Consider the following 13,275-nt stretch of genomic DNA (forward strand, 5'->3'; position numbering starts at 1 on the left):
TCGCTTGCTCCTGTGCTTCACTGGTTTTTGGAATCGGTCTGGACGGAAAGGGTTTCTTCGGCTGAGCCGCATCTGCCTTTATCTTTGCATTTACACTTGCAAGCAGTGCGTTTGGGACATCATTGGCTTGAACTGGCCTCCCCCAGCTGTTAACAAAGCCGCCTTCCAATGTGACAAAAACCTTAGATCCATCGGTGGTCACATACTGTCCTCCTGAATGATTCAGGCAAGGGGTTACTACCAAGGGCTCCCCATCAGGCTTCAACACCTTGATACCGTCAGGATTAACGAGAGGTGCAGCAGCAGGTAGAGAGTGTGAATCAGCCTGCTTCTTCAAGAGTGCCATGCACTCTTCTTCTGTCGCCCCAGACCAATCGTACCCTAGCCAAGATCGAATCCTCCTGCTGCACACGACTGCAATTAGCACTAGTACTGTGGAGGCAAGAGCACCAAATAAGCAGCAGCCAAAAAAGCTGAAGCGGGAAAGCCCAAGGAAAAAAGATTCTGGAGCTGCTGTATCGCCCTCTGGCGTATGCTGAGTAGACTCCACGCGAGCCTCCATAGCAGGTTTGGAATCAACCGGGAAGCCCTCTGAGGTTCGCCAGGCACTGTTACTGGTTCCCGGTGAAGGAGCAGGCGTATCTCCACTAAGGGATGAGTCATGCGCGTTAGTCCAATGATCGCTTTGGGGGTGTGACAACTCAGTAGACCCATGATTTTCCTCAGCAATAGGTGCAGGTGCATATTCAATGAAAGGCGAGTCGTATGGGATCGTCGCCGGTTGGTCGCGTGCTTGTTTCACTATAGAAGGATCCTGTGGACGCTCGTCTTCGGTTGAAGGCGCCTCAACACTACTCCCATTGAGTGTAAGATTCTGTGTTTTGCCTCCTTCGATGAAAGGCACCCCAATGGTATACCCTCCCAGTGCGGAGTCAATAGTATCGTCGTCCTCTGAGGCAACTTCCACAACAGGTAGCACCCCACCATCAGGGTTCTGGCTGCCCTCGTCTCCAGCGATAGCCGACTCCTTGGCGGTGGCCACTGGTTCATCTTCTAAAACCGCCGCCTCATCAGAGTTCTTCAAGTGCAGTCCTACTGTTTCACCTGGCCTGAGATCTCCAATTAGGCCAGATTTGTCCATGAAACGCTGTTGGACGTCTTCAATCGGCTTTGCGTGTGCGTTGTCGCCTCGAACTTGCGGATCCGGATCCGCTACGTAGGCATCGTAATCGCTGTTCGGGGGAATTCTTGCTTGGAAGCTCCTGCTACTCTTAGATAGTGAATTGAAAAGCATACGCCCACTACTTGACGCTTCAGTTCCCACCACCCTCCCATAGGAATGCAGATGAATGGCAGAATAAGCTATGTGGCTCCCTCTTTCGAAACCGTCACCTGCCTCATCAACTCTGCCTTCCTCAACTTCCTCGCTTGAACAATTGGGAATCGGCCCACAGGATTTCTGCATCTTAAGTGAAGCTGTGTCGCATTTGGGTGCCAGGCCTGGCACTGGGTGCTGTTGCGGAGCGCGTGTGCGGGTCCGGGAAGCACTAACTGATGTGGTGCCACCAGAGGCGCATTGCGGGGAACACTCACTCCATTCCGAATAGGGGCCATAAATGCACCAACTTGAAATCGATTTGGTAATGGCAGCAGTGAATCCACCCATCAGTCCTGAAGCTTCAGTTCCTGCTGTTATCCTGTCCTTGCATAGCTGAGTTTCAAGTGCTGCATTGCACTGCGGCGTCATCTTGGGGCGTGCCAGCGTCTCCTTGACACGGACTTGCCACATTGCTGGTCTATGTGGGCCTGCGCCATCCGATTCAACCTGTGTGCTGTTCCTCCTGTCACCCGCATTGTAAGCCTCGACTTGATAAATGTCTTCGCACGGCGACCACGAAGTCCATGGAGAGTATGTGCACGGGACGTCCTCGCACGTCCCTACGTCGCCGTTAGATCCCTTTGCTTTCGGAGCAGTGCTGCCAGAATCGCTACTTTCTGCAGGCAGGAACAACAAGGAGAAGGGACTGAATAATGCACAGGCAGTGGGAAACTGGGCACCTAATGTGTTGCCATTTTCCGCGCGACGTGGCTCGAACACCTGCGTGCTCACAGCGCAGCACACTTAGCAGGGACGGTCACTGTAGCAAACCAAATACACACCTATCGGAGCTTTCTGGAAGTGTTACAAGAGCAAGTAAGAAAACCATGATTTCTCCCAAAACAACATGTGTTGCTTTGCCAATGGGATCTTCCACTGGGTGCCGAGACGCTAACACAATGGACACACGCATGCAAACGTGGATGCGCGAACAATTTAGTACTTCAGGAAGCGTGTCAGGAAGCTCACGGCTCTTATCTCACAAACTCGCTTAGCCGTGTCAAAAACAGCAAAGACAGTGCCAGTCCCTTCACCCAAACGCTCTACAACCTGTCTACGAAGTTCGAGATTATCCTTCTCATCGAGAAGCTTCGCAAAGTCCTTGCTCATGAAACCTGTTTCTGCTTGGAGACGATCGGAAATGTCGGGTAAAGAAAGCTTCGCAGTCTCCTCTGCCGTCAGCCCCAGTATTTGTGGCACCAATCGCTTCGCTTCCTGTACTGCATCGAGGGCGTCTTCTTCCCCCGACGCCTTTATCCTAGAAACCGCACTGCGGTACCCTTCTAAGTTCTCAGTAACATCATGTAACACCTCTCGACAATTCTGCCATGTCATCAAACTGGCCTCTTTTATAGTCTGCTGTTTCTTGGTGGCATCCACAGACGAACTTGCGGTCAGCGTTGATGCGTGCGTTTGCAAGGCGGGGAGTTGCGCGCAGCCACGGTTCAACAGCTCTACGCCTGAGAAAACTGAATCAGATGCGCATAGAGGAGTTGCTGAATAAAATGCTTGTCGCAAGCCGTTTGTAAGCGTAACAGAACTTTTGGTAGCGCCGGAATTGAGTAGAGAAGTCTGTGCGGCCGACTCTTCCTCAGACTGCGCGGCGCGTAGGGCTTTGACAGCATCTACAGCGGCTCCTTCCATCACTTTAGCAGCCTCAGAGAGGATATGACTAGCCGTTTGTGCTCGCTGGCTAGCCTTTATTAACCGTGCCATTAGTCGCTCTGCCCTGTGCTGAACGTTGACGGCCTGTGATTTGTTGGTACTTGTCTTGCTGAGTACGAGATTTGCATCACTCAGCGCTTCCCTCATCCTCGCTTGCTGTTGAACCAGAGAAATGCGCATTAGACGGGCAACATCTCCAAAGTTTGTGTCTAGATTTAGTATGAGCAAACTCAGGGTGTCCTTGCCTGCCCTTTTCGTCGGCTCAGTTCCACATTCCGCAACGCGTGACACCTTCACGCCTGTGTACAATGTGCATACCGGACTTCCGCTCTGCGAATCCAGCTTCACCGAATTCGCATCTAGTGCAGAGAGTTTGGCCAAATTTTCATCCAGACTTTTAACAACAGAACCTACACTATCCACCACAGTTTTTAGCGTAGTCAGGGCGTCCCCTTTGACGCCCTCGAAAACGCTTTCGCCTTTAGCCGCTTCCATGGGATCAATATCCTTGGCATAGGTTAGTGCATTGCACTTGTGGTGCAATCGACAAAGAGTAATGCAACTGTACAGGTTGAGCTGCTTTGGAGCAAGAACAGTAGCTTCCCAACCTGGAACTTCCCCTGCACGCTCTTGCACCTTTCTGTAGTTTTCGTGCTCAGTGCGCCTTGCAGTCCAGGTCTCTTGATCGAGCTGATCCAGCATCAGCCGATCCTTGCACCAATCAGTAAAGTCTACCTGAGGGACAACTCCGAAGGAAGCTACCAATTCCGCCTCCCGCGCAATCTGCAAATTTGCAGTCTTCAAATCTGATGGCACTTCAAAAGGGCAGGCAAATGTATTGCAAGGGCGAGTTTTCGGCTGGCCTGCTGCTGGGTTACCCTCTATTCCCTCCATTGTCAACTGGGCTACCCTGTTCTTCACCTCGTCGACATAGGAGTCGGACCATTCGCCACTGCTGGAAAAAACACGACGCAATCCCTCAACAGCCAACTCGAGTGCTCGCGCGCTGTTGGCCGTTTGTATGCCTCCACTGCAGAAGCGAGAACATTCACTCCACGATATCAATGAGGCTGCCTCACCAGCGATTGCTGCCATATCCGAAAAAGGGGTACCCGAAGACAAGGCAGCTTGGAGTTTTTCCTCAACGAAGGTCACGTCGTCACCATGAAGAGACTCAGCAAAAAGCAGAGCGTGGCTTCCATACGGAGGCTTTTCTCCGGCTTCACCAGGTTGAACCCCGTTTATGGCAAGCCCAATCACAGCCTTGCATGTACAGGAGAAAATGATTGCAGCTGTGACCAGGAGATTCATGTAACCAAATGCGGAACTCCGAACAGGACCCCGGGCGTGGAGCCTCCCAAAACCCAGAACAAGCATATGCTGAACCTTTGAAGAGATATTAACGTACTCCAGAAACGAACACATTCTGTGCCCGACATAGTAACAGAAACGTGGTGAGAGGCTCAGCTTCGCTCTTCCCGCCGTACGGTGGTTCCCACCACAGGCAGCGGCTCCCGAGCGTGCATGCTCCAGAAATGTAGGGTTAATTGAGGTTCGTCTCATTTCACATGAGGCAGACCACGCAGGGTTATCCTCCCTTTGTGGCGAATATGTGAATTTGTCCCCGTGGCTGCTGTGTGTTTCAGGCGAAGGCTGCGCATGTCCTGAGCCACGAGATAACGGCTCGGAGCCTGGAGCCATTTGCCCATTAGGGGGCAGTCTATTAGTTAACAGTGGTAAGGAATTTGCTTTGGAATGCACTTGACAAAAGGGCAAGCAGTTTCACCGTCGATTGACTCGCCATAGGCACGATCGAGGCCTTGGCCGCCAAGTAGGAAACGAATTCCTACCCAGAGTATCCTATACAGAGTGGGGTAAAGGTGCCATTAAATTTTCGAAGATCTAATTTCTCATGCATTTAACACGTGGGATGCATTTCTTCCATTTCCGCTGACGCGCCGACTCAAGGCGGCCGCTCGCTCCGTCCAGCCGGGCGAAGTTGCACAGAGACGATCAACTTGTATTCAAGAAATTGCTTGGCAAACCCAGTTCCCGTAGTTGGCATTGCTTGTCATCAATAAAAACTCGCAATAAGTATTCTGCATAGCTTGAGGGAATCTGGACTAACCAGCGGACTCACAGGCACTGACTATCCTTGTGCCCATATACAACGGTCTTGCTTTATCGTCGTGCAGTATTGCGAACACCTCTCTTTTGAATGCTGCGTAGTTGCTATTTGTCAGAGATCATGCTTACTAGTATAGTTGAGAAGTGATTTTGGTTGCTTCCTTTGACGGCAAGAGTACCACGTACGGCAGCTATGCTGCCTCGGTCCAAACCTTTCTTCCACTCTTCAATCGCGTCCCACTCGAAATACCAACAAGAAGGAATTGAGTTTCAAACTACCCCACGGTATATATAGCTGATGCTTTAATGCTCGCTTCACTACTAAAGGAACGAACGTTTTCATTGCAGCGTCCTGGCGTGCCTCGTATACGGCCCTGTCCAGCAACGGGCATCTGCCTTGCTATCCATAGAAACACCCAATTTTCCAAATTTTTTGTATTTCAGCAATATGCCCCGCTGCTTATTCAACGTATCACTTGACGAGTATTATGGTGTCTTCCAACCAGAATCCAGCCTACCAACTTCTGGGCAGTACGGACAATGATGGTACCACAGAGTTGCAGAGCAACAGAATTTAGGAAAGTTTGCTATTTAAAGGTCTCCTAGATACGGAGTGCGCCCATGCTTCTTAGGGAATCTTCCAATGGGGGGGGTGTTGCACCCTTCTTTTCTTCTGCACGGGCTGGAATGCTTTTTTGCGTATATTTTTGGACGGAAGAGCGGGCCAGACTCGCGAATATCTATCTTTTAAAACCCCAAAAGAAAACGAACTTCTCGGCTGGGAAACAAGGTAGAACTTTTGCATAGCTGTGTTTCCACGGAAGAAGCCGTGCTTGCAGGGAGTTTGCCTGTGTTTGTTTACCCTCACGAAAAGTGATCGCCACAAGCTAATCATCGAGTAAACTATATTCAGTTGAAACATATTCTTACTATTGATCTGGAATTCTCATTATTTCCAAGGACGGCCGCTTGCTTAAGTTGGCAGCAACTGCTCTTGAGCCTTTCGGGTGTTCGTACATACACCTGAAGAAGCGCGCAAAGACCTGATTCAGTTGTGCTCCAAACCATATTTTCGTTCCGTTAGTGCAAGAGGTCTTGCACTGAGGTCTCTGTTCTTTTTAGGAAATTCCTAAAGCAGCGTGACCATGATGGAGAGAAGGGAAGACCAAGGAAAGCGGCTTGCCCGCTTTCTTCCCATGATTGTAAGCTACTTCCAACTTACAAAATATCTTGCAACCCGCAAATCAACAAAAACTTTCAGGTGATATGCAGCGTCATGGCAATTCTCTATACAGTGTACTTGCTGGTAAGCTTTTTCTCCTCAAACAATACGAACCAAGCCTTATCCTCCTTGCAGTACCACTGCCTGCCCATGTTCCAATTTGAGGTGCCACCTGAGTATCGTGATCGTGGAGCTATTGCAATCGGTGCACTTCACTTCTTCGTTGGTAAGATGATTGGATGCCACTGCATGTAAGAATCCCGCTAAAATTGCTGACTTACAGCCCACGCTGGGATGGCTATGGTTTTGTGGTCGTTCTACAAAACATATTCGACAGATCCGGGGCGCATTCCAGGTAAATTTATTCACGTATTATTACTCGGCATCATTCCTGTGGAAATTTGATTGCAGACACTCATGAGTGGGAGAGGCAGCCAAATCCTAGTCTCATCACGGAAAGGAAACGTGACGGTACGACAAAAGGCGTTTCATCACTAAAACGGACAGATGATAATCTCGCCTTTCAGGCGGAGCTAGATATTGCCACAAATGTTCAAAATATAAACCCGATCGGTGCCATCACAGCAGCAACAGCGGCCGTTGTGTCCTAAAGATGGACCATTACTGTCCTTGGGTGAGTGGAGTTCTCAGGTGACAGTAGTCTCAGTTGAAAGCTCATATGGCTTCCAGGTTGCCAACGACGTGGGCTTCTTCAACTACAAGTTTTTCTTTTTGACTTTGCTATACAGTGGCGCAACGTTGACATTCGTGTGCTCTACCATGGCAGCCACCGGTATGCCATATTTTTGTCATTCTATTGATACAGCTATAATACGGTGCGCCAGTCAGCGCCTCCATTGACGACTCCAACATTTCCTTCGAACAAGTCTTCTTCACGTTCCTTGGGACTGCGCTGAGCTTCTTCATGCTTGCGTAGGTGATTTTCCCACAGCTTAAGAAGCAACCACACTTAATGCTTTCCTCAGCATTGTTGCACCTTTCTGCATCTTCCACTGCGTGCTCATCACCACCAATTGCACAACAATCGAGTTCTGCGAAAAACGTCGCACAGGGCGGCCGAACCCCTACGACGTTGGCCTCGCTGAGAATCTCAAGCAAGCTCTCGTAAGAACGATTGCTAATTTACTCGCGAATAGGAGTATTATGTTCGTCAAAGGGGGACCAACCGCTTCTATGGCCGGTACCGGTTGGTGGACCAAGCGGCGATGGAATATCGTTCCCTCGCAACCGTTAGCGACTTGCATGTTTTCGCTGGACAGACAAGCGATAAAGCCTTTTCTTTCAATACAAAACGTTTGCCTTATCCAAGCACACTTTTCGTCTGATTAGTATTCAGAGCCGGAATGTATGCCTGGGATGATACCCGCTGCGCCACTCCGTAGTAATGTAGACGAGTGTTCGGGGAGTTCTACCCCATAACGAGCCATAAGGCGGGAGATATACAATAACAAATAAAGCAAGCAAATCGTTCGAGCAAAAATCGCTTAAATATCCTTAGTTAGGAAGACCTACTTACGCTGGGCAACACTCAATGCTGCATGCAGAAGTGACCCAGCTGGACGCTTCCCTACTTTAACAGCTAAACCGTGCGAAATCTTGGCAGAGTATGCGTTAGTCAGAAAGCTTCCTTCCCCCTTACCCGCGCGCAACTATCCCCCTGCGAGCTTCTGCCGAGGCTTGGGATGACGGCGTCGAGGGCACTGGGAACAGGAGATTTGCTTAGCATTGCTCGTACCTGGAGTGGTGACTTCTGACGCTTCACCTCCTGAGCAAATGGCGGTGTTTACCTATGAAGAAAACGATATTTCATTCCTTTTCCCTCCTCAGAACCAGTTGAATACCTGTGCATCTGAAATGCTCGCAAGCTGAGCTGGGCGCACACGGGAACAGACGATGACTGAAGTTCCGTGGCACGAGCTCGACTTACTGGAGGCATATGAACACAAAATGTACAGCAGAGTTCGACAGACTGGGACATCTGTGTTGCTAAGGCTGCAAAATGGAGAAGACCCGCGAAACGTGTTCACGCCTTCTGGCCTCCCGCGCTCCCCACCCTACCCCTTGTGCTGCAGGCTTTCAGACCTTGGCGAACTTGGGCCTGGTACTACTGTGCTGCACAAGGGGAACTGCTGGCATTTCCCTGGGTTATGTTGAATTATTCGACTCTCAGCTCCACCAGTCTGTGTTAACCTACAATTTGGTTTACTGCCAGGCCGTTTTTGTGTGAAAATTGGATTCCGAATTTTTCTTAGGAATACCGCTTCTCTTCCAGTTCATAAAGTTTATCCTGCTCTCTTCTGCTCTGAATGGCCTTCTGTCCCTCGCGGTCGTAATTGCCGTCTATTCGAACAAAGCAGCAGATGCCCAAACTAAGTGTTCAACATTCAACAGAGGTACAGCTTCCCTGTCAAAATGTACCTTCTGGTGGCGCCATACTGAATACAAATAGCTGCACTGCATGCATATAGTGTTGCTCTTGGTCCATGAGCTGTTTTGGCCTCCATGCCCACTCCACACAGAGTGTTTCTTCTATACGGATTCTTGGCTGGCTGGTTGCAGCACTCCTTACAGCAGGATGCGTAGATCAAAAGGCTTCCGAGTCCCGGGTTCCCGCTGTAACGCATTTAGTCATGGTCTTCAGTGCTGTTCTCCTCCTACCAGTTCTATTCAGGCGACAGGTAGAGGACACTCCGTGAACCCCTTGGAAGAACGTACTTTTTTTACAAGGGTGTCGCACCCTTCCACTGATTCAAAGCTTTTGCTATCCGAATTCTGCTTAGGAACACCTCAGGAAGACAGCCGGAGAGCAAGTGTACCAGCTACGGGATTTTGCACTTTTGTTGGACGGTTTTCCCGCTGATGCAGTAGACGAAGAAGAAATTGCCAGCTTTTTCTGCCGTTCACTCTTGCCTAACCAACCCCCGGAGTCTGTCGTCAAGGTTGTGATAGGCTTTGACGTTAGGCATTACGACGAACATGTAAAACTTCATGAGAGCTTGAAAGAGCGCCTCGATATTCTCAAGGTTGGCACTCACGCCTTCTCTTGCTATGAAGTTCCCTGGAGGTGGGAACTCCCCAGATGCGTTCCATTACGAACCCTCCGAGCGGCACGGTAGATGGCTGCAATTTTAGGCCGAAACTTGCGCTTGGAGAGTGTGGTGCCTTCGTACATATTGCTTCCTCGCATTGTTTTCCAAATAGCTGCTTGTGATCACCAATCCAACCATCACGGTCAGTTGCATTCACGCAGCTCTAGGTGTGTCATATGCTTCCACTACCTTTCACCACCTTTCCTCTCCATGAAAAGCGGAAAGGTGACTACGGGGAGGACTCCTATTCCACAAATGACTTACGCAAGCTGCTAAATCGCGTGGCGCAAGACACCCTGAGGTGACCCACTCAGACGATAGAAGAGAGCGACTGTCCACTAAAACTTTCTCCATACTTTGTATATTCCCAGCTGGATAGATGGCTTGCGGAAGACGGCGGCTTTCTAGATGCATATTGTGAAGCGCTAATGCAGCAAATAGTCGCTAATCATCGTGCACCACTCGCTGCTCACTCCAGTTCCCAGTGTTTGATGAGATATATTATTGGCTGTCCAGGAGTACCGGATACGCAGTGGTCGTCTGCAAGTATGCACAAGTAAGCAATTATCTTTGCCTGCTAGTGTGAGCGGCAGCGTTCTTGAAGGAGACCTCACGGAGTTTATGTTGCGGCACTGGCTAGTCTGCTGCACCACGAAGTGACAGTGGTGGTTCTAAGGGTGCACAGCATTCATGTGCGATTCCTGGCCTCCACACAGGATCGAGATGAATGCCTAGCAAGACTGCAGACGTGGAGATCTGTTTTGCGGAAGTGGACTTGTGGCCTACTTGGAAATAAATCGGCTCCTCTTTTCAGAGGGCAGCACCCAATATATGTGCGAATACCACTGAAAGCAACACCTCCGGATAAAAGCATTCTCTACACCAGAAGTCCTCGTATGGAATGGCACTACCCAATGCTATTTCAGAAGTATCAAAGGCTTAGAATCATTCTGTCGGGCCAGATGTGTGCAGTGATTTTCACCCGCAAAATCGAGCGCGAGTGCTGTGGTGCTAAGGTGGAACCGGCACCTCATCCTGAGGATATAGTTTGGGAAAACCTCAGCTTCTCCAAAGGAAAAAGGCTATCTGTTCAAGTGAGAAGATAAATTAGTGCTGCAGCAACAATTTCGACGTTTTCAGTGGAATGCTCGGGAGTTCCCATAGGGGAAGGATGGACTGTTCAACTGTTGTTTGAATTGCAGGCCCTGTTATGGGCTGTTGCACTGGGCTTGTGCATTGCTTCTTTTTGCATCGCGGGGATGCTTATTATTTTTAATATTAGCCTGAAGAATAAGGACTTCACTGGGGTCAGTTAGATGCTTTCCCTGACTAACAGCAAGATTGCGCCCTCGCGGGGATTAGAACGGAACCGTAATATTTTATATGACTTCCTAAAGGTGCCTGAGGGCTCATGGAACACAGATTGAGACTTGAGGTTTGCAGACTGGCATCGGTTTGATCAAGTTCGTGGAGGACTGGATAATGTCCGTGAACGGCAGTGCAATTCAAGAGGCTCTGAGCAACCCTGTAGGCGGCAGGCCACCGCCTGCAGTCTAAGGTGCAGGCTGCATGCAACTAGCTCTTTTCCGGGCTGCTCAGTTTCGCGCGCATGCTCTACTCTAGAGCTGCATCTGCCGCTAGTAGCAAAATGCGAGAAGCAGTAATTCAACGTGGAGTGTTAAGGCGCATGCTTGCCATTGGTTCTCTAAGCGTTTTGTCGCGTCACAATGAATGCACAGAACCTGGCGCTTGTTTCTGCAACTGTATTGGGGATTTTGCTGCTGCTGCGTGAGGGTTATTACTGCAGCTCGACAAAGAGTCATGGACATCTTTGCTGTTATCGATGTTACCGTCTGTGGCAATCAACTGCATAAACGCCCTCTTAAGGGTTGTCTTTTCCTTCTTGGTATGCCAGGTTTCGGACTATCTACAGCTGCCTACCTGCTTGTCATGCAGCACCTCAGCTGGCAGAGATTGCAAAGTATACAGTTTTGCTCACTGCTGTGGATTTGCTTTGTGCTTAAGTCTCTTAAGGAGCGCCACATAAGTCGAACTGCTGAGCAGGTACGGCCAACTCCCCTGTAAGGAGCACAGACTCTACATCATGTGGCTAGCTTTCTACGTGTAGTCACATACCGATTAACTGGCATAAGTGGCCGTTACGAAAAACACACGCTGCCGTTTTTGTCATTACGGGACCGTTCACGGAATGCTGTTAAGGTAGTTAGTTTTTGAACCCATACTGGTGCTCTCTCGATTTGCAAAGTTAATCAACACAGGTAGCGTTCATGGTACGGTTGACGATTACATACACCATAAACACTGGGCTGACGTACATAATTGTGCTCCAGGACCCGCGGTGGTGGTGAGCTCTGCCCAAACCAGCAATTCCTTTGCAGTGCTTCAAACTCAGCGCTAGGGGTCTCTAGTGGCAGCTCGTAGCGTCCGTGGTACAGAGAGATTCTATTGGCTATATACCTCCTAACCTTCCAACACCTATTTTGTTTGGTTGTGTTAGTGGATGGCAAGCCTTCATCTCGTGTGTGCGGAACGCTTTGCAATGCTGCTCCCCTCTGCAGGTATGTTCGAGGGGGCCTCATTGAGTGCGTCGCGATGCAACTGCTGTCTTTTCTTCTGAGTGAAATCGCATTGTCTCTCCTGCAAGTGCCCTGGCTGGTAAAATTACTAGTTGAACTGGCTGTTGAGAAGCATTGACTTTACGTACATTGCCTTCGTTGTTCCTGGGACGCATTTTATTCGAACCTGTCTCCACCAAACCTGCTCGGATGTCTCGGCTCATTCTCTGAGTTGTTGGGGTGGCAGACACGCGTAATGCGCCGTGATTGTTTGTTGCCAATGCTAAAGAAGCCCATATCTCAGGCAGATTTCAACCGCCTGCAAGAGGGGCCCGACTTCTGCACTCCAACTAAGTGAGAGAGCATCCTATGGCTGTCTTCGGGAACACGAATGACTACTTAGGGGAGTTTTGCGTAGCGTAACCCATTTGCTTGTGCGGTCATTGTTTATTGAGCAGGTATGCGGCGATGATGCAAGGTTTCTGCTCGCTTTCCCTTTATGTAATCGTTGCCCCCTTCCTCAGTATACAAGCCATTTGCACATGGCTTCTGCTGTACTGGATATACAAGGGTGCATTATTGCGTCTAGCGAAACGTCCTAACCCCGAAATGACACCAGTAGTAAACCAAGTACGTGGCTTGCCTTTATCCTATGTAGACGCCTGGAAGACCGGGGAACTGAGCCCTGTATACTGCACCGGATTAAACCAAGGCTACAACACTATTGGCGGTTCGCCTGAGAGGCTTTTTCAAGTGGTCATTATTCAGTCACCTAATTAGCCAAATAGAATAATTTCTAATATCTGCAACAGGCCGTTAGGGTCCTTCGAGCATCGGTATTGCTCCTAGCAGCTGGATCGTTGATGATGCGGCCCACGACAACAGGAAGTGCCGTCCAGACTCTCCATATATGTGGCTTTTCTGCGGGACTAGTAGCGCTCATTTCCATCTTGCTACCACGCTGGTTACAACTCAAACTGACCTACCTTTGTGCTGTGAGCCCCTGAAGTGCACAGTAGTTTTGCTATCTCAAGGTGACACTTTGTACGCAAAAGGCAAGGAATAATGCAAGCGATTAGGTCCGAGTGGGCTCTGAAGCGTCCTGGTGCCCGTATGTTCTTCCCGTGCCGTTCTCAGGCGGGAGCAAGACCCGCCACGTGGCAAACGGTCCATTACTACAAGCTCCAGCACGCCTTC

The 13,275-nt window shown here is 49.7% G+C and overlaps 3 protein-coding genes across 3 annotated transcripts; 2 read left to right on the forward strand and 1 right to left on the reverse strand.

The window, feature by feature from the left end:
- On the reverse strand, positions 1-4,569 carry EAH_00034260 (hypothetical protein, conserved; the record flags this gene model as incomplete). Its single annotated transcript, XM_013392189.1, has 3 exons — positions 1-2,098; positions 2,348-4,306; positions 4,531-4,569. Coding segments are annotated over 3 exons (4,096 nt in total), but the record flags the coding sequence as incomplete, so codon positions are not given.
- Positions 4,570-6,315: 1,746 nt separating this feature from the next.
- EAH_00034270 (zinc finger DHHC domain-containing protein, conserved, putative) lies at positions 6,316-7,647 on the forward strand (the record flags this gene model as incomplete). The annotated part of the gene is made up of 10 exons (XM_013392190.1): positions 6,316-6,372; positions 6,432-6,476; positions 6,528-6,618; positions 6,676-6,747; positions 6,804-6,863; positions 6,920-7,026; positions 7,083-7,185; positions 7,238-7,325; positions 7,379-7,517; positions 7,570-7,647. The coding sequence occupies 10 exons, from the start codon at positions 6,316-6,318 to the stop codon at positions 7,645-7,647; spliced, it is 840 nt and encodes a 279-aa protein (XP_013247644.1).
- A 659-nt stretch (positions 7,648-8,306) lies between these two features.
- EAH_00034280 (GTP-binding protein TypA, related, related) lies at positions 8,307-9,109 on the forward strand (the record flags this gene model as incomplete). Its single annotated transcript, XM_013392191.1, has 3 exons — positions 8,307-8,514; positions 8,666-8,806; positions 8,973-9,109. The coding sequence occupies 3 exons, from the start codon at positions 8,307-8,309 to the stop codon at positions 9,107-9,109; spliced, it is 486 nt and encodes a 161-aa protein (XP_013247645.1).
- Positions 9,110-13,275: the final 4,166 nt, after the last annotated feature.

The sequence above is a fragment of the Eimeria acervulina genome, genomic scaffold, assembly GCF_000499425.1.
Source record: "Eimeria acervulina Houghton genomic scaffold, Eah_scaff348, whole genome shotgun sequence".
NCBI lineage: Eukaryota > Apicomplexa > Conoidasida > Eucoccidiorida > Eimeriidae > Eimeria > Eimeria acervulina.